General features: G+C 36.2%; 1 protein-coding gene across 1 annotated transcript in view; it reads right to left on the bottom strand.

Annotated features, from left to right (window-relative positions):
* The window catches only part of me1 (malic enzyme 1, NADP(+)-dependent, cytosolic), a 187,566-nt gene that overhangs the window by 30,258 nt on the left and 130,570 nt on the right, over positions 1 to 26,738 (bottom strand). The window contains exon 6 of the mRNA XM_073846945.1: positions 10,103 to 10,206. Within this exon, the coding sequence (XP_073703046.1) occupies positions 10,103 to 10,206 (104 nt within the window). The remainder of the gene's footprint in view (positions 1 to 10,102; positions 10,207 to 26,738) is intronic.

Here is a 26,738-nt window from a genome sequence, read left to right as displayed (position 1 = left end):
AGGTAGGCCTACTCTCGCTTAGAAGTATCAGGCCTCCACTCCTAGGAGTTCCGTGCTTGGGTGGCCGAGCTAGTTGTGACGTCGGCCCAAGCGATTCTCGCTGGTAGTGGGGAGTGATGTTCCTTCTTGACTCCTCAATCAGTCAGTTGCTCACTTACTCCTCAGCATGGCGGCGTTGGTATATCGTTCCCATAGTGTCCTGAACCAGGACGCAGCGTAGAGTTCCCTCCGGAAGGGAACGTCTCAGGTTACGTAGGTAACCCTAGTTCCCTGAGGACAGGGAATGAGATGCTGCGTCTCGTAGCCATGCCTCGGGCCCCACTTACGTCTCCATCAGACAAAAAGATGGTTGATGTATCCACAAGCGCCCTTTTATACTAGTAGGCGCCTTGTTAATGACGTCATGGGCTGGCGCCGGTCAATGTCAAGTTCATTGCCGTTGTTTTATAAGAGCTTCAGAACCGGTCACGCTGAAGGCAGTTCCCATAGTGTCCTGAAACAAGACGCAGCGTCTCGTTCCCTGTCCTCAGGGAACTAGGGTTACCTACGTAACCTGAGACGTTTTCATTTTCTTGACAAACTTTAACACATTTGTAATATATGGAATGAGAGATACTGGTTGTACTGCTTGTTAGCTTGTTTATTTTAATCGAAGCATGATCTAGTTCACATCATACTAACTAGAAAGTACACTTCAAACCACAGGTCGAGAGGTCCAGCCACAGGACTTTGCAATGCTGTTTGCGAATGCTGATTAAAATTATGGTTTTGAAAAAACACAGAATCATTAAATTATGCTGCTAAGAATAAAACTTGCAACCATAATTGGCTAGCGCTGCCTTTGGGAAACACGGTTCTGTAAATTGGATCAATTTACTGAAAGTTTTAGGAGTTATACTTTCGAAAATCATACACTGCTACTTCTCTAATGTATTCACAAAGCAGAGCTTGGGTGGATATTGAGATTTTCAGTGAACAGAACTCACAAAGCCATTGTATAACTTTAGAAGACTTGGAATACATCATATGTAACATTTTTATTATACTTAAATGGTGCTTATATGTCATTTTGACATTTAAAGGGTAGTCATTATATTATTAAAAAACTTAATTTCTAGTCATACAGGTTTAGAATCACAAGTGGTTGAGGAAATGCAGAGAAATTTCATTTATAGTTAACTAATCCTCTATATAAAATTGCGTGTTCAGACATGCTACAAAAACAGAAAAACACAATAAAGTTTTCATTGTCTCCAGAGAATTTCCAGCACCAAAGCAATCTAGGTAAACAGAGCTTTAAGAAAGTTTTAAGAAACCCCGTCCCGAGACCCGTCCCTCAGATAGGTCTTTCCTAATCAAACTGCAGTCTAAACTCTGACATATCCACAGGAGGAGGCAGGATAGCAGTCAAGAGAGACTGACAGAGTAATTGCTCATGGATTTGGAGAAGAACTTTGGCAGATATAAATAGGACGTAGAGAAAGTGAGTCATAATCCCAGCATGCTCTCTGATCTATTGAAGTGCATCATCTGAGAAGGAAGATGAAAAATGAGATCATAACCTTCTGATCTAGCTCAGCAGTGGTTGTAAAAGATGTTGATATTAGCATAAGAACAAGAAATAATGCTGTCAACTAAATGCCATTTGAGGTGATACAGAGTTAACAACAGCTTTCAGGGGTTTATTTTGAATAAATGTGCCTTAGTGAGAGACCGAAAAAGACAGAAACAACTAGCCCGACACAACAAAACACTCATTCGGTGGATTGTGGTCTCGTTCTCACCAAAGCTTGTTGTCTTTTTCTGGCGCCTCCTTCATTGAGATCCATAATGCACCTCTGTGCCTGTTGTAAAACTTAAACAAAGAGCTGGCTGGGGATCAGCTCTACTGGTCCTCTTCACCAAAATTCAGGGCAGACAATGACAGACACACCCAAGCACACTGAGCTGCAGGGATTTCTCCTCATTTGCCTTTACCTCCAGACAGGAGCAGAAAGCGTTGGGAGTGTTGAGAGGAGCTCTTCAAGCCAATGTTAAATTAACTCAGTGCTCTAGGACAGCTGTGCTATGCTTTTAGGAACAGAGAAGCATGAAAAAATCCCATTTTACAAATAGGCTACTTGCTTGGATCCTGTAAGAGCTCTCTAGGTCAACAGATCAGCATCTGAGAATGAAGAAACTTCCAAGGCTAGAATAACAATTTCTCTCAATTTTCCTCCAAGCCCTCTAGTTACTGCACTTCATTTGACCCTTTTGGCATTCTGTTCTTTAGAAAAAGGTGGTTAATACACACCTGCTAGACTGCTGCCAAGAGTCTAAATTCCAAGAAAAACTGATGTTTTCCATTGATTTATGTCTTGTTAGGATAGGACAATATTTGGTCGAGATACAACTTTTTGAAAATCTGGAATCTGAGGCTGCAAAAAAATTAAATACTGAAAGAAATCAAAGAAATAAAAGAAGAATCAATCCTTTTGACCTATACAATGTATTTTTGGCTATTGCTACAAATATATCCATGCTACTTGTGATCCAGGGTCACATTTCATGACTATAATACGATTATACATTAAAATTACATTTACATTTAATCTTTCAACAGACCCATTTTATCCAAATGAGGACAATAGAAGCAATCAAACCAACTATAAATTAAACAATTATATATTAATTAATTAATTTATTTTTGTTAATTTTTGTTTGAATATTTGGATATGCATATTTTGTATTAAAATTTTATAAAAGAAATATAATTATTTATAATTTTTTAAAAATACATTTATAGTAATATATAATAATACACACACATACACATACACATACACATACACATACACATACACATACACATACACATACACACAAATACATTTACTGCCATTCAAATGTTTGGGATCAGTTAGATTTTTTATCTAGTTTCTTATGCTCATTAAGATTGCATTTAATTGATCAAAAATACAGAAAAAAATACAGTACTATTATGAAATATTATTTCTATTAAAATAATGGTTTCCTATTTTTATATACTTTAAAATATAATATATTTCTGTGATCTAGTGTCACATGATTCTACAAAAATCATTCTATTAATAATAATATGCTGATTTATTATTAATATTGGAAATAGTTGTGATGCTTTTTTGGAACCTATGATACCTTTTTCAGACATATATCATTAGAAAAGATGTTTATTTAAAATAAATGATGTACTTTTAAACTTTTTATTCATCAAAGAATACTAAAAAAAAAAACTGAAAAAATTAAGCAGCAAAGCTGTTTCCAACATTGATAATAAATCAGCATATTAGAGTGATTTCTGAAGGATCATGTGATACTGAAGACTAAAGTAATGATGATGCATCACAGAAGTAAATTATATTTTAAAGTAATTTTAAAATAAAAAAAAACATTATTTTAAATTGTTATAATATTTCACAATATTACAGTTTTTTCTGTATTGATAACATAAATGCAGCCTTGATGAGCATACAAAACTTCTTTAAAAAACATTCAAAATCTTACTGATCCCAAACATTTGCACAGCAGTGCACATACATATAAAATTAATAATACATTATATTCATCATTTTTATTTTTACACACTTCAGATGATTTAGGGCTTTACTTTTTAGCCAGGCCATTTTGGTCTCTGCAATATAGGCAAAAACTGATCCTCCCAAACAAACACACACACACACACGCACACGCACACGCACGCACGCACGCACGCACGCACGCACGCACATGTTGGGTTTACATGTTTTATGGGGACATTCCACAGGCGTAATGGTTTTCATACTGTACAAACCATATTTTCTATCGCCCTACACCTACCCTACACCTAAACCTAGCCCTCACAGGAGATTGTGCACACTTTTACTTCATCAAAAAAACTCATTGTGCATGATTTATAAGCCTGTTTCCTCATGGGGACCTAAGAAATGTCCCATAACGTGATGAATACCAGGTACACACACACATACACACACACACACACACACACACATAAACTGCAACATTCAGAATGTCCTCTCAAACAAACAGAGCATGTGGCACGTGTAAACTGCAACTCCTAATCTTACAAACGGATGACTAAATTCCCAGATCAACACCTGTACTGTACATTTAGAGCCCTCATTTATTATTTTCAAAATTCTACCATGCACCACATCTCACAATTTCCAAATCTATTTGTCAGCCATATAGAAGCTGAAGACTGTAGCAGTGAATTCTATACAAACCATAACACTTCAGTCTCTGTCCACATGATCTTAGCAAGGAAGCCAGAGTCCATGAGAGACTGCTAAACCCATCTCCACGCCACTGCTAACAAAACACAACAAGGCCCTTTGTCTCCTTGTATCATTTAGTGATGATTTACTACTTATTTCTTTCAAAGATAAACGATTTGCCACAGACAAAAGTGCATACTAACTCGATTTTGATAAAGCACTGAGATTTGACGTTAACTGGCCAAACCTCACTGCAGCACTTCAGTGTTCACACACTAACAGGAACACAACATGGCTGTTGGGAATTAAGCATTTCTCATTAAGTGGTTTACCCAGCGGAGTAGAGAAGAAAGAGATGAAAAATATAGCCACTAGGTTTAGGTTTAGCATAATCCTGCTGGGCCACACAGGCTCAGAACTTTTGCTGAGATTGGGTCTAAGGATTCTGGCAGAGCGTCATGCTCCCTAAGATAATCTTTTGCCCGCATGCCTACCATGCAGCCCACGGGCCTCCCTCCACGTTAAAGGTCATGGTAAGAATCCCATCCAAACACAGCTGTTCAACCAAAGTCTCGGATACGTGTATACACACACACACACACACACACACACACACACACACACACACACACACACACACACAAACAAACAAACACAAACACAAGCCATATAAACACAATTTCTAGTATTCCAGACAGGTTTGCCCACATGATCGGGTTTAAAGTCAAACTGGTATATCCACATTTACAGACCATTCTTCCTTATTCGCCAAGGGTGAATATCTCTAACACCTTGTGTAAAATTTTGCATATTTTTCATCCTAAAAGTATGTGTATGCACAAACTGCACAAAGGTTTTTACCTTTTTAAAGTGAACCTCTGGGATTAAGACTTGTATAGAGTAATATAACATAAATGATGTCTCTGACTGAAATATGTACAGTTGAAGTCAAAAGTTTACACACCCTTCAGAATCTGCAAAATAAAAGGGATTATACAAAATGCATGTTATTGTTTATTTAGTGCTGACCTGAATGATTGCATAAAAGACGTTTACATATAGTCCACAAGAGAAAATATTAGTTGAATTTAAAAAAAAAAAAAAAAAAAAAAATTTGTTTAGTTAAAGTTGTTCATGAGTCCCTTGTTTGTCCTGAACAGTTAAATTGCCTGCTGTTCTTGAGAAAAATCTTCAGGTCCCACAAAACTTTGGTTTTCCAGGATTTTTGTGCATTTGAACCCTTTCCAACAATGACTGCATGATTTTGAGATCCATCTTTTCACACTAAGGACAACTGAGGGACTTATATGCAACTATTGCAAAAGTTTCAAACACTCACTGATGCTCCAGAGGGAAAAACCATGCATTAAGAGCTGGGGGGTGAACACTTTTTGAATTTGAAGATCAGGGTAAATTTAACTTATTTGGGAAATCTGGGAAACTATCTTCTGTAGCCTCTGAAGGGCAGTAATACATGAAAAAATATGATATTTAGGCAAAATAAGAAAAATGTAGGCCTACACATCTCCATTCGGTTCAAAGGTTTTTTTACCCCCTGGCTCTTAATGCATTGTCTTTCCTTCTGGAGCTTCTGAGTCCCTCAGTTGTCCTCAGTGTGAAAAGATGGATCTCAAAATCATACAGTCATTGTTGGAAAGGGTTTGTGGGCCCTGAAGGATTTTTCTGAAGAACAGCAGGCAGTTTAACTATTCAGGACAAAGTAGGGACATCTTTCACTAACAACAACAACAACAAAACACAGCTGTGGACCATTCAGGTAAGAACACAGTATTAAGAATCAAGGGGATGTAAACTTTTGAACGAGGTCATTTTTTTTATAATTTCAAAAAAATGCACATCGTTTTATACATATTTTGGATTATGAGGGGGTGGCATTATTCTGATGATGTGAAATGGATGCACTCGTTGAGCTACTGGCGTTACCTGTTGCTATTTTTACCACAACAAAACTCGAAAAATAAAATACTGATACGATGACCACAGCTACTGACAGAGCTTACAGGTGGTGATAGATATAAACGTAGGCTTAAACCAAAAGCTGTACAATTGATTTTTCCCCACAAGGAGTCTAAACACCCCTGGATTTCGTGTGAAATCTGTGCTAAGAAACTCCTTCAGTGGCTGTGGTGTCATTACAAGCGTCTGCAAGTTTACATCCTGCTAGGATGGCATCCATTGTTTCTTGTCACTGCTGTTTGTAAGCTCTTTTGGTAGCTGTGGTCTACTAAAAACCTCAAAGGCATAAGGGCTAAAATAGAGAAAAAAAAGACGCAGGTCTTTAGGAAGTTTTATTCGTCCACAGGCATCTTCCCATTCTTTTCTCCTCTTCATATTGCTAAGAAAAGCAGTAAAGACTTACATTGCTTCTCGAGGTTAAGTGGGACAGGCAATACATTGACTCATAATGAGCATGCAGCTCCTCAGTGCTCTTCTCCAGCATATACAGGCTCCCACGGGGTCCATGGGGCTTCACAGGCTGTTCTTTTTTTTCTTTGTGAAAAACTAAGCGACACTCCCCTACAGTACATCCCCTGTCCTAACGTGGCTTCGTAACGGTGCCCTGAGATGGCCCATGTTACCATAGTGATATCTGGAACACCATCACCACTACAGCTCTGTGAAAAGCGAAGAGCTCTAATGAAATAATTTGACGTGGGAATAGTGCCGGTGCACACAGAGGGGCTACACAAGACAGATACTTTTCAGTCTGTTCTGGGAGAACACGGAAAACAAAGTCAACCCCCCACAAACTACTTCGGAACCACAACACAAAGCTTGAGATGCGAAAAAAAAATCTATTTCTGAATTAACTACATCATAAAAGGAGCATAACAACCCCCCGCGAAAATAATCCCAGCATTTACTGCACAAAGTGCTGCTTTGCTTTTTCTTTATATGGTGTTGTACACTCTTTACCCAAATTAAAGACCTCAAAGAGCGTCTGTGCCCACTATCTGCTCTAGTTCTTCTTGTTAAAGCCATTGTGGGACAGAAAAGTGTCCTGACAGGGATTGGTGTCATTATTCTTCATCACTTGTGTCCGGATTTACACAAAAAGACTTGATGGGAAACAGAGCACCTGCGGGCTGTTAAACTTACAGTCGGAAAGTCTGAACCTCAATGAAAGCTAAAGAATTTACAGTGTGCATTTCATGATTTTCCTTTGTCTTCTTTTTACATTTTCTTTCAAATTGGCATTTCTATTTTGCACAAACGCTATTTATTTGAATTCTTAAAGCCATAGTTAACCCAAAAATAAAAATTCTGTCATTAATTACTCTTCTTTATGTTGTTTCAAACCCGTAAGACCTTCGTTCATCTTTGAAACAAATTAAGATATTTTTGATGAAATCCAAGAGCTTTCTGACCCTGCATAGACAGCAATGCAACTACCTTACTCAAGGCCCAGAAAGGAAGTAAGGACATCGATAAAACAGTCAATATGACAGTGGTTCAACTACAATGTTTTGAAGCTACAAGAATACATTTTGTATGCAAAGAAAACAAAAATAACAACTTTATTCAACAATTTCTTCTCTTACGTGTCAGGACTATTATGACGATGTCTTTACTACCTTTCTGGGCCTTGACATGTCAGTTGTGTTGCTGTCTATGCAGGGTCACAAAGCTCAGATTTCATCAAAAATATCTTAATTTTTGGTGTCCGAACATGAGCGAAGGTCTTACGGGTTTGGAACGACAAGAGGGTGAGTAATTATTGACAGAATTTTCATTTTTGGGTGAACTTTCCCTTTAATCTACAGTGAAATAAAGCCAAACTTATGCCTTTCACTGACCCTATAAAGTAAAATTGGAGTGCAATATCCTAATAAACTTATGAGTGCAGTTTCTTCTAAAACCCTTTAACTTTATAACTAAGAGAAGTTTAGAACTGTTGCTGTACCTCAAAGAGCAAAAAATGGTGCTAGCAATGTCAGTTCTCTCAATGTGATTAATATTTGTGACCCTGGACCACAAAACCAGTCATAAGTATCAGTTTTTTGAAATTGAGATTATACCTCATATGAATTAATAAATACGTTTTCCATTGATGTATGGTTTGTTAGGATAGGACAATATTTGGCTGAGATACAGCTATTTGAAAATCTGGAATCTGAGGGTGCAAGAAAAATCTAAATATTGAGAAAATCACCTAATTGTCCAAATTAAGTTCTTGGAAATGCATATTACTAATTAAAAATTAAATTTTGATATATTTACGGTAGGAAATTTACAAAATATCTTCATGGAACATGATCTTTACTAAATATCCTAATGATTTTTGGCATAAAAGAAAAATCGATCATTTTAACCCATATAATGTATTTTTGGCTATTGCTAGAAATACACCTGTGCTACTTAAGACTGGTTTTGTGCTCCAAGGTCACATTTTTTATTCTTAAGTGTGAATCACTTTTGAGGTTTAAGATTTTGAGGTATAACCCAATGGTCTAAAAAGGCCTTGTCCCTTCAATGCAATCTAAGCTGTTTTGGAGAAACGCATAAATGCATTTGAACTCTGACTCAACAAGCAAACGCTACTTTTCAGGATTTTTCCTAAAGCATTGAGCCTCTGAAATATAAAATTATAAGGAGTTTATTAAAAATCACCAGGACTGTAATCATTTGTTCAGTCGGCAACCTATAATCATTCATTTTCCGCCAACTCTGCACTTTTGGGGAAAAGTGATGCTGTTCCCTGTAGTTTCATGTCCACCCCGTTATTATAGAATCATGGCGATATTCAGCCAGCTGGAGGGAAATCAGACACTGGGGTTTTTGAGTTCTTCTTTAAATACAGCCATGTGTGGCACTATGTCCTTATAACAACCACTGTCTAACCAGGTCACACCAGAGCCTTAAGCAACCTAGAGAACTTTGACCAATAGCCTGGTTCTTAAATATTAATAGTGTATCATTGCACAACACAATGTTCTAGGTGGTTGGCATGCTGTTGCTAGTTGATTGATATTCTGGTCCCTAGATACTGTTTGTGTCCCTCCTTCAATGCAACAAAAATCACAAAAATACCTAAAAGAGCTTTTAACATCTGAATTCAAATTCAAAAGTAAGAAAGAGATGGTTCTTTAAAGAACCTTTGACTGAATTGTTCTTTGTGGAACCAATGGTTCTTCCATGGCATCACTGTGAAGAACCTTTTAAAGCACCTTTATTTTTAAGAGTCTACTACCTTTCTCAGCCTTGAACGTGGTAGTTGCGTTGCTGTCTATGCAGGGTCAGAAAGCTTTTGGATTTCATCAAAAATATCTTAATGTTTCAGAGATAAAGATCTTATGAGCCTGAGTAATTAATTACAGAATTTTAATTTTTGGGTGAACTATTCCTTCAAAGTAATAGTGATGCATGCTTCTCAAAGTTTTATACTCTAGGCAAACAATGCTAAACTCTAGCATTCATTAAACATGCAGCGTGTAATGAAAGATGAGCTGTCAAAGAATAAAATGGCATGAAATGACAATGCCTCAAATAACCCAAAATGACATTTTCGAAGACTATCGAAGACAAATGGCACAAGAAGTGAACTATCCTAAGCATCAGTAAGCTGAACGAACCATCAGGCAGTGAGGCTGGTTATGGGCTGAATTACATCACCGCATGGCTCAATATCGAGCAGGATATGTGGGGAGAGAACTGATGAGGCGTGCAGTCAGCGATCCGGTTCGGGTCTCTGCCACTGGAGTCGTCGCTCAGAGCCCGCAAACCTTGAGGCATGCGTTTCACCCCACATTCCTGCAACGCAATGGCTCAGCTATGCTCTCCAGGCATTTCCATCAGCGAACTGTGGAAGGAAGCGTGTGCTGTGCGAGATGGGTACACGTTTACTATACCTGTCTGTGATAGCCTTCATGAATTCTTCCAGAAGCTCATCATAGGCCTGTCCACGTACTCTTTTATGCCTCAGACCAATGTATAGAGGGTCCTTTAGGAGTTCCTGTGACAGGGAAGAAGGAAAAAGAGAGAAGAAAAGGATTTTACTTTTATAATCCAAGGCATCAAGTAGAAACAATAGCATGCAATTCATCATATTACTTTAACCAATGGAGAAAAAAAGGAAACGAAATTAGAATATCATCAACACCCAAAAAGCGAATGTTTATGTGCACAGCTTTTCTTTAATTAGATTACATATGGTAATTTAGTTACCCCGCAGCTGTCTAAACCTTTCACAGTTATTTGTGCCTGTAAGCGAATGTTTAAAGAATAGAGATTGAGAACAAGAGAAAGAGAAATGCACGAAAGCATAAAAAGAGACAGAAAGAGGCCAACATGCGAGGAAAAAGAACTGCACTGCATTTTCAATTTGGAAGTCTAGCAGCTGTCACTCTCGTACAGATCTGCAGACTTCACACTGAGAGTCACTAACACTATGGGAAAAACAGAAGGGAAGCAGAGAGAGAAGGCGAGCGTCATATAAAAATTCTGTACGCCCCATCACTGTCAGCGTGCCAGTCAAGCAGAAAAGAAAATGGATTAACAGAGCACCTGCATCGCTCTCAGCAGTACTGATGTGTGGTGCATACTTTACATCATAAGGCAACAAGTCTGGAACTTTTTCCACATGTTTTGATCACGGTATAAGAGGAAGTGCTTTCATCAGAACTCATTCCCACATGGCACACAAAATTTCAGTCGTAATCTTTTCTGACGATCTGTCCTCAGTATTAAAGCATCTTTTATCTGATAGGACTAGTCAAAGAGAAAAATAAGAAAAAGCTATGTGGGATTGAAAAAGCAATAACTTCTATGAAGTTTTAACATTTCTGTCTTTAAAGTTGACATGAAATGAAAATTCACTATTTTCAATAAACACACATCTTTTTCTCCTGTTTCATTCAGATGTACATCACAATACAGAAGGAAAGATCTTTTGCTTCTTCTTTTTTTATCTTTTCTTATCTTTTTCCCTAAACTTCTTTTTAAATTCAAAGTCGAAAAAAGGGATAGTTCTGGTCCTGGATGCTGACTGCTCAATAAAATAAAATAAATAAATAAATAAATAAATATAATACAGCAACAGCACAGCACAGCACCCATAAAATAGAATACACAATACTGTTATTGTTTATAAGGTTATTTCAATGTAAGGTTCTTTCAATTTGATTTCAGCGAATGTCAGTTTATTGTTTTTCCCTGTAAATTATACAATAACTTTTTTTTAATTTCTAAAAACTGTACCCATTTAGTTTGTACCCAAAAGTTTACCCATATTTTACTGTAAAATTACAATGTAAGGTTAGATCTATTACAGTTATTCAGCGTATACAGTAAGAAAACTTACTGTTAACCAATTAACAGGTTTCTACCATAGTTTTTTCAGTCTTTTACTGTTAAAATCATAGTAATTTCTAACAGTGCATTTATTTCTGTGTAATTAACACAATATGTCTGTTTGACACCCAAAAATGATCATCATTTGTGTCATTCCAAATCTTATAACAGTTTTACTGCATAACACAAAAGAAGATATTTTTAAATATATTTTATATACATATATGTAAGGAATAATTGATGACGGGCCATTGAATTCTTAGAAAATAATGCACACCCAATATGGTGATGCTACACCTTGGGTGTGCATTATTTTCATGGAATTCAATGGACCGAAGTCAATTATTCTGCTTATACTATGGTAACCACACCTCAACCAGATGATATATTTCAAGACATTCATCCAGTTTTTGTCCTTAAATCGCTATTGTGAGTAGGATAAATTTCTTACACAGCTCATCCAACGCCTTTGTTGCCAATTCCAAAATGTCATTTTAAGACCTAATAATGACTCTTGAGCCATATAGCCAAATACAGTTAATAATGAAGTTAAGAAAGACAGACAGAAAAAGAGAGGGAGATTAAGCTCGTGCTCTGGCTGTTTTTATGAGTGAGTCAGCAGTGAAGACTTTTATATTGAAAGAGACTAAAACAGGGTTGTAAACAAGGTAGTTATTTTTACTTTCAACAACACCTTGTAAAGACGCAGGGAAAAAATGCGCTGAGCAGCTCTGTCGTGTGAAAGGATACTACGACAAAGATATCGCTTTCCTTAGTGGACATTGAAGCTAATGTATTTTTATGAATAATGAGATTGAGCTGAAGAACGAATGCTGTATCAGATGCAGGTAATCACACTCGATAATACTCTACATAATACAGTAAGCTTTCAATAAAGCAACTCAACGTTTCTTCGTTGCTAGTTTTAAACTGATATTTTCAAATTAGTTACGAAGGTTTGGAAGGAAGGAAGTAGTTCTACACAAAGGAATTCTGTTGTTGTCTCTTTTATATTTACACACTCGTAGCTGTGCAATATGACTGTATATCGGCAGAAATATCACACAGCTACTATCACACACACATGCACACACAAGTGTGCAGTAAAATGCTTATAGCATGATACATGAGTTACTTCGCGTAGCTGTGCTGGCATGCTGGCAAAAAAAATGCAGGAAGACTGAATAAAATGATACTTTTCTTCCAGCACTACTTTGGTTTTCTATTCAAGACTTTTACACAGCAATTGAGCTCGTAAAGGTGCCCTTAAAAGGGAGGACTGTCTGGTTTCAGGCAGCAAAGAAATTCATCAGTGTGGGAGAGTGAAACAGAGAGTGCAGTTTAAGATATGAGACAGTAACTGCAGGCAGATTTATTGTGTGTTCATAATACAATTTTTAAGTGCACACTCCACTCAGTAGGAGGGGATGTACTTCCAGAGAGTCTGGTTTGTTGTGACTGTTTTTAATCTCAAGACAGTCGCTATAAAAGGAGCTTCTCTGAACCTCACAGGAACCAAAACAAACATCAAATTGACACACCTCCTCAGATGTGAATCATGGTATGTTGTGCCAACTCAAACCATTAGATACACTATCATTTAAAAAGGCCTAGGTTCAGTGATTTTTTTTTTTTTACTTTTATTTAGCAAGGATGCATTAACCCTTTAACTGCCCCACCAAGAAAAAGGCAATGGAAAAAAATTTTGTTTGCATTTTTTATCTCTTTATGTCACTAATAACCACACTCAATGTTTTTTTTTTCTATAAATCCTATAATTTTTTAAATATTGACCTCTACCAAACGGTTGATATGTCACTTAATGGTAAAAGTACTGGAATTCATACTTATACTATGAAAATTTGAAAAATATGAGCTATAACACTAATTTATTTAAAATTATAATCCAAAAAATATTTTTGTATATTGAATCTTCTTTATTTATTGAAGTATGGCATAAAATATTTCAGGTTTTCATTTTATCACGGAAATTATGTTTTCTTGTTTCTATTAGACGTATACATGTAGTCGTTCAATAATGGTCTAACTGATGTCTAGTCTATTCTTGGGCTATGGTTAGACGTCTATTCAATTTTCACTGACAGCCCAAATTCAGTCTTGTTTTAGTCTAGACCCATATTCACTGTCTATTAGACGTATACATGTAGTCGTTGAATAGTCGTCTAACTGATGTCTAGTCTATTCTTGGGCTATGGTTAGACGTCTATTAAATTTCCACTGACAGCCCAAATTCAGTCTTGTTTTAGTCTAGACCCATATTCACTGTCTATTAGACGTATATATGTAGTCGTTCAATAGTCGTCTAACTGATGTCTAGTCTATTCTTGAGCTATGGTTAGACGTCTATTAAATTTTCACTGTCAGCCCAAATTCAGTCTTGTTTTAGTCTAGACCCATATTCACTGTCTATTAGATGTATACATGTAGTCGTTCAATAGTCGTCTAACTGATGTCTAGTCTATTCTTGGGCTTTAGTTAGACGTCTATTAAATTTTCACTGACAGCTCAAATTCAGTCTTGTTTTAGTCTAGACCCATATTCACTGTCTATTAGACGTATACATGTAGTCGTTCAATAGTCGTCTAACTGATGTCTAGTCTATTCTTGGGCTATGGTTAGACGTCTATTAGACGTCTATTTAATAGACGTCTATGGTTAGACGTCTATTAAATTTTATACATGTAGTCGTCTAACTGATGTCTAGTCTATTCTTAGGCTATGGTTAGACATCTATTAGACGTCTATTTAATAGACATCTATGGTTAGACGTCTATTAAATTTTATACATGTAGTCGTCTAACTGATGTCTAGTCTATTCTTGGGCTATGGTTAGACGTCTATTAAATTTTATACATGTAGTCGTCTAACTGATGTCTAGTCTATTCTTGGGCTATGGTTAGACGTCTATTAGACGTCTATTTAATAGACGTCTATGGTTAGACGTCTATTAAATTTTCATTGACGGCCCAAATTCAGTCTTGTTTTAGCCTAGACCCATTCACTGTCTATTAGACTTATACATGTAGTCGTTCAATAGTCGTCTAACTGATGTCTAGTCTATTCTTGGGCTATGGTTAGAAGTCTATTAAATTTTCACTGACAGCCCAAATTCAGTCTTGTTTTAGTCTAGACCCATATTCACCATCTATTAGACGTATACATGTAGTCGTCTAACTGATGTCTAGTCTATTCTTGGGCTATGGTTAGACGTCTATTAGACGTCTATTTAATAGACGTCTATGGTTAGACGTCTATTAAATTTTATACATGTAGTCGTCTAACTGATGTCTAGTCTTTTCTTGGGCTATGGTTAGACGTCTATTAGATGTCTATTTAATAGACGTCTATGGTTAGACGTCTATTAAATTTTATACATGTAGTCGTCTAACTGATGTCTAGTCTATTCTTGGGCTATGGTTAGACGTCTATTAATAGACGTCTATGGTTAGACGTCTATTAAATTTTATACATGTAGTCGTCTAACTGATGTCTAGTCTATTCTTGGGCTATGGTTAGACGTCTATTAGACGTCTATTTAATAGACGTCTATGGTTAGACGTCTATTAAATTTTCATTGACGGCCCAAATTCAGTCTTGTTTTAGCCTAGACCCATATTCACTGTCTATTAGACTTATACATGTAGTCGTTCAATAGTCGTCTAACTGATGTCTAGTCTATTCTTGGGCTATGGTTAGAAGTCTATTAAATTTTCACTGACAGCCCAAATTCAGTCTTGTTTTAGTCTAGACCCATATTCACCGTCTATTAGACGTATACATGTAGTCGTCTAACTGATGTCTAGTCTATTCTTGGGCTATGGTTAGACGTCTATTAGACGTCTATTTAATAGACGTCTATGGTTAGACGTCTATTAAATTTTATACATGTAGTCGTCTAACTGATGTCTAGTCTATTCTTGGGCTATGGTTAGACGTCTATTAATAGACGTCTATGGTTAGACGTCTATTAGACGTCTATTTAATAGACGTCTATGGTTAGACGTCTATTAAATTTTATACATGTAGTCGTCTAACTGATGTCTAGTCTATTCTTGGGCTATGGTTAGACGTCTATTAGACGTCTATTTAATAGACATGTAGTCGTCTAACTGATGTCTAGTCTATTCTTGGGCTATGGTTAGACGTCTATTAGACGTCTATTTAATAGACGTCTATGGTTAGACGTCTATTAGACGTCTATTTAATAGACGTCTATGGTTAGACATCAGTTAGATTAAATTAAAATTTATACATGTAGTCGTCTAACTGATGTCTAGTCTATTCTTGGGCTATGGTTAGACGTCTATTAGACGTCTATTTAATAGACATGTAGTCGTCTAACTGATGTCTAGTCTATTCTTGGGCTATGGTTAGACGTCTATTAGACGTCTATTTAATAGACGTCTATGGTTAGACGTCTATTAAATTTTATACATGTAGTCGTCTAACTGATGTCTAGTCTATTCTTGGGCTATGGTTAGACGTCTATTAGACGTCTATTTAATAGACGTCTATGGTTAGACGTCTATTAAATTTTATACATGTAGTCGTCTAACTGATGTCTAGTCTATTCTTGGGCTATGGTTAGACGTCTATTAGACGTCTATTTAATAGACGTCTATTAAATTTTCATTGACGGCCAAAAATCAATCTTGTTTTAGCCTAGACCCATATTCACTGTCTATTAGACGTATACATGTAGTCGTTCAATAGTCGTCTAACTGATGTCTAGTCTATTCTTGGGCTATGGTTAGAAGTCTATTAAATTTTCACTGACAGCCCAAATTCAGTCTTGTTTTAGTCTAGACCCATATTCACTGTCTATTAGACGTCTACATGTAGTCGTCTAACTGATGTCTAGTCTATTTAATCTATTATATGGTTAGACGTCTATTAGACGTCTATTTAATAGACGTCTATGGGTGGACGTCTATTAAATTTTATACATGTAGTCGTCTAACTGATGTCTAGTCTATTCTTGGGCTATGGTTAGACGTCTATTAGACGTCTATTTAATAGACATGTAGTCGTCTAACTGATGTCTAGTCTATTCTTGGGCTATGGTTAGACGTCTATTAGACGTCTATGGTTAGACGTCTATTAGACGTCTATTTAATAGACGTCTATTAAATTTTATACATGTAGTCGTCTAACTGATGTCTAGTCTATTCTTGGGCTATGGTTAGACGTCTATTAGACGTCTATTAAATTTTATACATGTAGTCGTCTAACTGATGTCTAGTCTATTCTTGGGCTATGGTTAGACGTCTATTAGACGTCTATTTAATAGACATGTAGTCGTCTAACTGATGTCTAGTCTATTCTTGGGCTATGGTTAGACGTCTATTAGACGTCTATTTAATAGACGTCTATGGTTAGACGTCTATTAAATTTTATACATGTAGTCGTCTAACTGATGTCTAGTCTATTCTTGGGCTATGGTTAGACGTCTATTAGACGTCTATTTAATAGACGTCTATGGTTAGACGTCTATTAAATTTTATACATGTAGTCGTCTAACTGATGTCTAGTCTTTTCTTGGGCTATGGTTAGACGTCTATTAGACGTCTATTTAATAGACGTCTATGGTTAGACGTCTATTAAATTTTATACATGTAGTCGTCTAACTGATGTCTAGTCTATTCTTGGGCTATGGTTAGACGTCTATTAATAGACGTCTATGGTTAGACGTCTATTTAATAGACGTCTATGGTTAGACGTCTATTAAATTTTATACATGTAGTCGTCTAACTGATGTCTAGTCTATTCTTGGGCTATGGTTAGACGTCTATTAGACGTCTATTTAATAGACGTCTATGGTTAGACGTCTATTAGACGTCTATTTAATAGACGTCTATGGTTAGACATCAGTTAGATTAAATTAAAATTTATACATGTAGTCGTCTAACTGATGTCTAGTCTATTCTTGGGCTATGGTTAGACGTCTATTAGACGTCTATTTAATAGACGTCTATGGTTAGACGTCTATTAGACGTCTATTTAATAGACGTCTATTAGACGTCTATTTAATAGACGTCTATGGTTAGACGTCTATTAAATTTTATACATGTAGTCGTCTAACTGATGTCTAGTCTATTCTTGGGCTATGGTTAGACGTCTATTAGACGTCTATTAAATTTTATACATGTAGTCGTCTAACTGATGTCTAGTCTATTCTTGGGCTATGGTTAGACGTCTATTAGACGTCTATTTAATAGACGTCTATGGTTAGACGTCTATTAGACGTCTATTTAATAGACGTCTATGGTTAGACGTCTATTAAATTTTATACATGTAGTCGTCTAACTGATGTCTAGTCTATTCTTGGGCTATGGTTAGACGTCTATTAGACGTCTATTTAATAGACGTCTATGGTTAGACGTCTATTAGACGTCTATTTAATAGACGTCTATGGTTAGACGTCTATTAGACGTCTATTTAATAGACGTCTATGGTTAGACGTCTATTAGACGTCTATTTAATAGACGTCTATGGTTAGACGTCTATTAAATTTTATACATGTAGTCGTCTAACTGATGTCTAGTCTATTCTTGGGCTATGGTTAGACGTCTATTAGACGTCTATTTAATAGACGTCTATGGTTAGACGTCTATTAGACGTCTATTTAATAGACGTCTATGGTTAGACGTCTATTAAATTTTATACATGTAGTCGTCTAACTGATGTCTAGTCTATTCTTGGGCTATGGTTAGACGTCTATTCAATTTTCACTGACAGCTCAAATTCAGTCTTGTTTTAGTCTAGACCCATATTCACTGTCTATTAAACGTATATATGTAGTCGTTCAATAGTCGTCTAACTGATGTCTAGTCTATTCTTGGGCTATGGTTAGACGTCTATTCAATTTTCACTGACAGCTCAAATTCAGTCTTGTTTTAGTCTAGACCCATATTCACTGTCTATTAAACGCATATATGTAGTCGTTCAATAGTCGTCTAACTGATGTCTAGTCTATTCTTGGGCTATGGTTAGACGTCTATTAAATTTTCCCTGACAGCCCAAATTCAGTCTTGTTTTAGTCTAGACCCATATTCACAGTCTATTAGACGAATACATGTAGTCGTTCAATAATGGTCTAACTGATGTCTAGTCTATTCTTGGGCTATGGTTAGACGTCTATTAAATTTTCACTGACAGCCCAAATTCAGTCTTGTTTTAGTCTAGACCCATATTCACTGTCTATTAGACGTATACATGTAGTCGTTCAATAATAGTCTAACTGATGTCTAGTCTATTCTTGGGCTATGGTTAGACGTCAATTAAATTTTCACTGACAGCCCAAATAGTCTAGACCCATATTCACTGTCTATTAGACGTATACATGTAGTCGTTCAATAATGGTCTAACTGATGTCTAGACTATTCTTGGGCTATGGTTAGACGTCTATTCACTGACAGCCCAAATTCAGTCTTGTTTTAGTCTAGACCCATATTCACTGTCTATTAGACGTATACATGTAGTCTTGTTTTAGCCTAGACCCATATTCAATGTCTATTAGACGTATACATGTAGTCGTTCAATAGTCCTCTAACTGATGTCTAGTCTATTCTTGGGCTATGTTTAGACGTCTATTAAATTTTCACTGACAGCCCAAATTCAGTCTTGTTTTAGTCTAGACCCATATTCACTGTCTATTTGACGTATACATGTAGCCGTTCAATAGTCGTCTAACTGATGTCTAGTCTATTCTTGGGCTATGGTTAGATGTCTATTAAATTTTCACTGAAAGCCCAAATTCAGTCTTGTTTTAGTCTAGAGCCATATTCACTGTCTATTAGACGTATACATGTGGTCGTTTAATAGTCGTCTAACTGATGTCTAGTCTATTCTTGGGCTATGGTTAGACGTCTATTAAATTTCCACTGACAGCCCAAATTCAGTCTTGTTTTAGCCTAGACCCATATTCACTGTCTATTAGACGAATACATGTAGTTGTTCAATAATGGTCTAACTGATGTCTAGTCTATTCTTGGGCTATGGTTAGACGTCTATTCAATTTTCACTGACAGCTCAAATTCAGTCTTGTTTTAGTCTAGACCCATATTCACTGTCTATTAGACGTATACACGTAGTCGTTCAATAGAATTCTAACTGATGTCTAGTCTATTCTTGGGCTATGGTTAGAAGTCTATTAAATTTTCACTGGCAGCCCAAATTCAGTCTTGTTTTAGTCTAGACCCATATTCACTGTCTATTAGACGTGTACATGTAGTCGTTCAATAGTCGTCTAACTGATGTCTAGTCTATTCTTGGGCTATGGTTAGAAGTCTATTAAATTTTCACTGACAGCCCAAATTCAGTCTTGTTTTAGCCTAGACCCATATTCACTGTCTATTAGACGTGTACATGTAGTCGTTCAATAGTCGTCTAACTGATGTCTAGTCTATTCTTGGGCTATGGTTAGAAGTCTATTAAATTTTCACTGACAGCCCAAATTCAGTCTTGTTTTAGCCTAGACCCATATTCACTGTCTATTAGACGTATACATGTAGTCGTTCAATAATGGTCTAATTGATGTCTAGTCTATTCTTGGGCTATGGTTAGACGTCTATTAAATTTTCATTGACGGTCCAAATTCAGTCTTGTTTTAGTCTAAACACATATTCACTGTCTATTAGACGTATACATGTAGTCGTTCAATAATGGTCTAATTGATGTCTAGTCTATTCTTGGGCTATGGTTAGACGTCTATTAAATTTTCATTGTCGGCCCAAATTCAGTCTTGTTTTAGTCTAGACCCATATTCACTGTCTATTAGACGTATACATGTAGTCTTGTTTTAGCCTAGACCCATATTCACTGTCTATTAGACGTATACATGTAGTCGTTCAATAGTCGTCTAACTGATGTCTAGTCTATTCTTGGGCTATGTTTAGACGTCTATTAAATTTTCACTGACAGCCCAAATTCAGTCTTGTTTTAGTCTAGACCCATATTCACTGTCTATTTGACGTATACATGTAGTCGGTCAATAGTCGTCTAACTGATGTCTAGTCTATTCTTGGGCTATGGTTAGACGTCTATTAAATTTTCACTGACAGCCCAAATTCAGTCTTGTTTTAGTCTAGACCCATATTCACTGTCTATTAGACGTATACATGTAGTCGTTCAATAGTCGTCTAACTGATGTCTAGTCTATTCTTGGGCTATGGTTAGATGTCTATTAAATTTTCACTGACAGCCCAAATTCAGTCTTGTTTTAGTCTAGACCCATATTCACTGTCTATTAGACGTATACATGTAGTCGTTCAATAGTCGTCTAACTGATGTCTAGTCTATTCTTGGGCTATGGTTAGAAGTCTATTAAATTTTCACTGACAGCCCAAATTCAGTCTTGTTTTAGTCTAGACCCATATTCACTGTCTATTAGAAGTATACATGTAGTCGTCTAACTGATGTCTAGTCTATTCTTGGGCTATGGTTAGACGTCTATTAGACGTCTATTTAATAGACGTCTATGGTTAGACGTCTATTAAATTTTATACATGTAGTCGTCTAACTGATGTCTAGTCTATTCTTGGGCTATGGTTAGACGTCTATTAGACGTCTATTTAATAGACGTCTATGGTTAGACGTCTATTAAATTTTATACATGTAGTCGTCTAACTGATGTCTAGTCTATTCTTGGGCTATGGTTAGACGTCTATTAAATTTTCACTGACAGCCCAAATTCAGTCTTGTTTTAGCCTAGACCCATATTCACTGTCTATTAGACTTATACATGTAGTCGTTCAATAGTCGTCTAACTGATGTCTAGTCTATTCTTGGGCTATGGTTAGACGTCTATTAAATTTTCACTGACAGCCCAAATAGTCTAGACCCATATTCACTGTCTATTAGACGTATACATGTAGTCGTTCAATAATGGTCTAACTGATGTCTAGACTATTCTTGGGCTATGGTTAGACGTCTATTCACTGACAGCCCAAATTCAGTCTTGTTTTAGTCTAGACCCATATTCACTGTCTATTAGACGTATACATGTAGTCTTGTTTTAGCCTAGACCCATATTCAATGTCTATTAGACGTATACATGTAGTCGTTCAATAGTCCTCTAACTGATGTCTAGTGTATTCTTGGGCTATGTTTAGACGTCTATTAAATTTTCACTGACAGCCCAAATTCAGTCTTGTTTTAGTCTAGACCCATATTCACTGTCTATTTGACGTATACATGTAGTCGTTCAATAGTCGTCTAACTGATGTCTAGTCTATTCTTGGGCTATGGTTAGATGTCTATTAAATTTTCACTGAAAGCCCAAATTCAGTCTTGTTTTAGTCTAGAGCCATATTCACTGTCTATTAGACGTATACATGTGGTCGTTTAATAGTCGTCTAACTGATGTCTAGTCTATTCTTGGGCTATGGTTAGACGTCTATTAAATTTCCACTGACAGCCCAAATTCAGTCTTGTTTTAGCCTAGACCCATATTCACTGTCTATTAGACGAATACATGTAGTTGTTCAATAATCGTCTAACTGATGTCTAGTCTATTCTTGGGCTATGGTTAGACGTCTATTCAATTTTCACTGACAGCTCAAATTCAGTCTTGTTTTAGTCTAGACCCATATTCACTGTCTATTAGACGTATACACGTAGTCGTTCAATAGAATTCTAACTGATGTCTAGTCTATTCTTGGGCTATGGTTAGAAGTCTATTAAATTTTCACTGGCAGCCCAAATTCAGTCTTGTTTTAGTCTAGACCCATATTCACTGTCTATTAGACGTGTACATGTAGTCGTTCAATAGTCGTCTAACTGATGTCTAGTCTATTCTTGGGCTATGGTTAGACGTCTATTAAATTTTATACATGTAGTCGTCTAACTGATGTCTAGTCTATTCTTGGGCTATGGTTAGACGTCTATTAGACGTCTATTTAATAGACGTCTATGGTTAGACGTCTATTAAATTTTATACATGTAGTCGTCTAACTGATGTCTAGTCTATTCTTGGGCTATGGTTAGACGTCTATTAGACGTCTATTAAATTTTATACATGTAGTCGTCTAACTGATGTCTAGTCTATTCTTGGGCTATGGTTAGACGTCTATTAGACGTCTATTTAATAGACGTCTATGGTTAGACGTCTATTAGACGTCTATTTAATAGACGTCTATGGTTAGACATCTATTAAATTTTATACATGTAGTCGTCTAACTGATGTCTAATCTATTCTTGGGCTATGGTTAGACGTCTATTAGACGTCTATTTAATAGACATGTAGTCGTCTAACTGATGTCTAGTCTATTCTTGGGCTATGGTTAGACGTCTATGGTTAGACGTCTATTAGACGTCTATTTAATAGACGTCTATGGTTAGACGTCTATTAAATTTTATACATGTAGTCGTCTAACTGATGTCTAGTCTATTCTTGGGCTATGGTTAGACGTCTATTAGACGTCTATTTAATAGACATGTAGTCGTCTAACTGATGTCTAGTCTATTCTTGGGCTATGGTTAGACGTCTATTAGACGTCTATTTAATAGACGTCTATGGTTAGACGTCTATTAGACGTCTATTTAATAGACGTCTATGGTTAGACGTCTATTAGACGTCTATTTAATAGACGTCTATGGTTAGACGTCTATTAAATTTTATACATGTAGTCGTCTAACTGATGTCTAGTCTATTCTTGGGCTATGGTTAGACGTCTATTAGACGTCTATTTAATAGACGTCTATGGTTAGACGTCTATTAGACGTCTATTTAATAGACATCTATGGTTAGACGTCTATTAGACGTCTATTTAATAGACGTCTATGGTTAGACGTCTATTAGACGTCTATTTAATAGACGTCTATGGTTAGACGTCTATTAAATTTTATACATGTAGTCGTCTAACTGATGTCTAGTCTATTCTTGGGCTATGGTTAGACGTCTATTAGACGTCTATTTAATAGACGTCTATGGTTAGACGTCTATTTAATAGACGTCTATGGTTAGACGTCTATTAGACGTCTATTTAATAGACGTCTATGGTTAGACGTCTATTAGACGTCTATTTAATAGACGTCTATGGTTAGACGTCTATTAAATTTTATACATGTAGTCGTCTAACTGATGTCTAGTCTATTCTTGGGCTATGGTTAGACGTCTATTAGACGTCTATTTAATAGACGTCTATGGTTAGACGTCTATTAGACGTCTATTTAATAGACGTCTATGGTTAGACGTCTATTAGACGTCTATTTAATAGACGTCTATGGTTAGACGTCTATTAAATTTTATACATGTAGTCGTCTAACTGATGTCTAGTCTATTCTTGGGCTATGGTTAGACGTCTATTAGACGTCTATTTAATAGACGTCTATGGTTAGACGTCTATTAGACGTCTATTTAATAGACATCTATGGTTAGACGTCTATTAGACGTCTATTTAATAGACGTCTATGGTTAGACGTCTATTAGACGTCTATTTAATAGACGTCTATGGTTAGACGTCTATTAAATTTTATACATGTAGTCGTCTAACTGATGTCTAGTCTATTCTTGGGCTATGGTTAGACGTCTATTAGACGTCTATTTAATAGACGTCTATGGTTAGACGTCTATTAGACGTCTATTTAATAGACGTCTATGGTTAGACGTCTATTAGACGTCTATTTAATAGACGTCTATGGTTAGACGTCTATTAAATTTTATACATGTAGTCGTCTAACTGATGTCTAGTCTATTCTTGGGCTATGGTTAGACGTCTATTAGACGTCTATTTAATAGACGTCTATGGTTAGACGTCTATTAAATTTTATACATGTAGTCGTCTAACTGATGTCTAGTCTTTTCTTGGGCTATGGTTAGACGTCTATTAGACGTCTATTTAATAGACGTCTATGGTTAGACGTCTATTAAATTTTATACATGTAGTCGTCTAACTGATGTCTAGTCTATTCTTGGGCTATGGTTAGACGTCTATTAATAGACGTCTATGGTTAGACGTCTATTTAATAGACGTCTATGGTTAGACGTCTATTAAATTTTATACATGTAGTCGTCTAACTGATGTCTAGTCTATTCTTGGGCTATGGTTAGACGTCTATTAGACGTCTATTTAATAGACGTCTATGGTTAGACGTCTATTAGACGTCTATTTAATAGACGTCTATGGTTAGACATCAGTTAGATTAAATTAAAATTTATACATGTAGTCGTCTAACTGATGTCTAGTCTATTCTTGGGCTATGGTTAGACGTCTATTAGACGTCTATTTAATAGACGTCTATGGTTAGACGTCTATTAGACGTCTATTTAATAGACGTCTATTAGACGTCTATTTAATAGACGTCTATGGTTAGACGTCTATTAAATTTTATACATGTAGTCGTCTAACTGATGTCTAGTCTATTCTTGGGCTATGGTTAGACGTCTATTAGACGTCTATTAAATTTTATACATGTAGTCGTCTAACTGATGTCTAGTCTATTCTTGGGCTATGGTTAGACGTCTATTAGACGTCTATTTAATAGACGTCTATGGTTAGACGTCTATTTAATAGACGTCTATGGTTAGACGTCTATTAAATTTTATACATGTAGTCGTCTAACTGATGTCTAGTCTATTCTTGGGCTATGGTTAGACGTCTATTAGACGTCTATTTAATAGACATGTAGTCGTCTAACTGATGTCTAGTCTATTCTTGGGCTATGGTTAGACGTCTATTAGACGTCTATTTAATAGACGTCTATGGTTAGACGTCTATTAGACGTCTATTTAATAGACGTCTATTAGACGTCTATTTAATAGACGTCTATGGTTAGACGTCTATTAATTTTTATACATGTAGTCGTCTAACTGATGTCTAGTCTATTCTTGGGCTATGGTTAGACGTCTATTCAATTTTCACTGACAGCTCAAATTCAGTCTTGTTTTAGTCTAGACCCATATTCACTGTCTATTAAACGTATATATGTAGTCGTTCAATAGTCGTCTAACTGATGTCTAGTCTATTCTTGGGCTATGGTTAGACGTCTATTAAATTTTCCCTGACAGCCCAAATTCAGTCTTGTTTTAGTCTAGACCCATATTCACAGTCTATTAGACGAATACATGTAGTCGTTCAATAATGGTCTAACTGATGTCTAGTCTATTCTTGGGCTATGGTTAGACGTCTATTAAATTTTCACTGACAGCCCAAATTCAGTCTTGTTTTAGTCTAGACCCATATTCACTGTCTATTAGACGTATACATGTAGTCGTTCAATAATAGTCTAACTGATGTCTAGTCTATTCTTGGGCTATGGTTAGACGTCAATTAAATTTTCACTGACAGCCCAAATAGTCTAGACCCATATTCACTGTCTATTAGACGTATACATGTAGTCGTTCAATAATGGTCTAACTGATGTCTAGACTATTCTTGGGCTATGGTTAGACGTCTATTCACTGACAGCCCAAATTCAGTCTTGTTTTAGTCTAGACCCATATTCACTGTCTATTAGACGTATACATGTAGTCTTGTTTTAGCCTAGACCCATATTCAATGTCTATTAGACGTATACATGTAGTCGTTCAATAGTCCTCTAACTGATGTCTAGTGTATTCTTGGGCTATGTTTAGACGTCTATTAAATTTTCACTGACAGCCCAAATTCAGTCTTGTTTTAGTCTAGACCCATATTCACTGTCTATTTGACGTATACATGTAGCCGTTCAATAGTCGTCTAACTGATGTCTAGTCTATTCTTGGGCTATGGTTAGATGTCTATTAAATTTTCACTGAAAGCCCAAATTCAGTCTTGTTTTAGTCTAGAGCCATATTCACTGTCTATTAGACGTATACATGTGGTCGTTTAATAGTCGTCTAACTGATGTCTAGTCTATTCTTGGGCTATGGTTAGACGTCTATTAAATTTCCACTGACAGCCCAAATTCAGTCTTGTTTTAGCCTAGACCCATATGCACTGTCTATTAGACGAATACATGTAGTTGTTCAATAATGGTCTAACTGATGTCTAGTCTATTCTTGGGCTATGGTTAGACGTCTATTCAGTTTTCACTGACAGCTCAAATTCAGTCTTGTTTTAGTCTAGACCCATATTCACTGTCTATTAGACGTATACACGTAGTCGTTCAATAGAATTCTAACTGATGTCTAGTCTATTCTTGGGCTATGGTTAGAAGTCTATTAAATTTTCACTGGCAGCCCAAATTCAGTCT

This window comes from Garra rufa, chromosome 9 (assembly GCF_049309525.1).
Source record: "Garra rufa chromosome 9, GarRuf1.0, whole genome shotgun sequence".
NCBI classification, from domain to species: Eukaryota; Metazoa; Chordata; class Actinopteri; order Cypriniformes; family Cyprinidae; genus Garra; species Garra rufa.
This window is presented reverse-complemented; position numbering and strand designations above follow the sequence as displayed.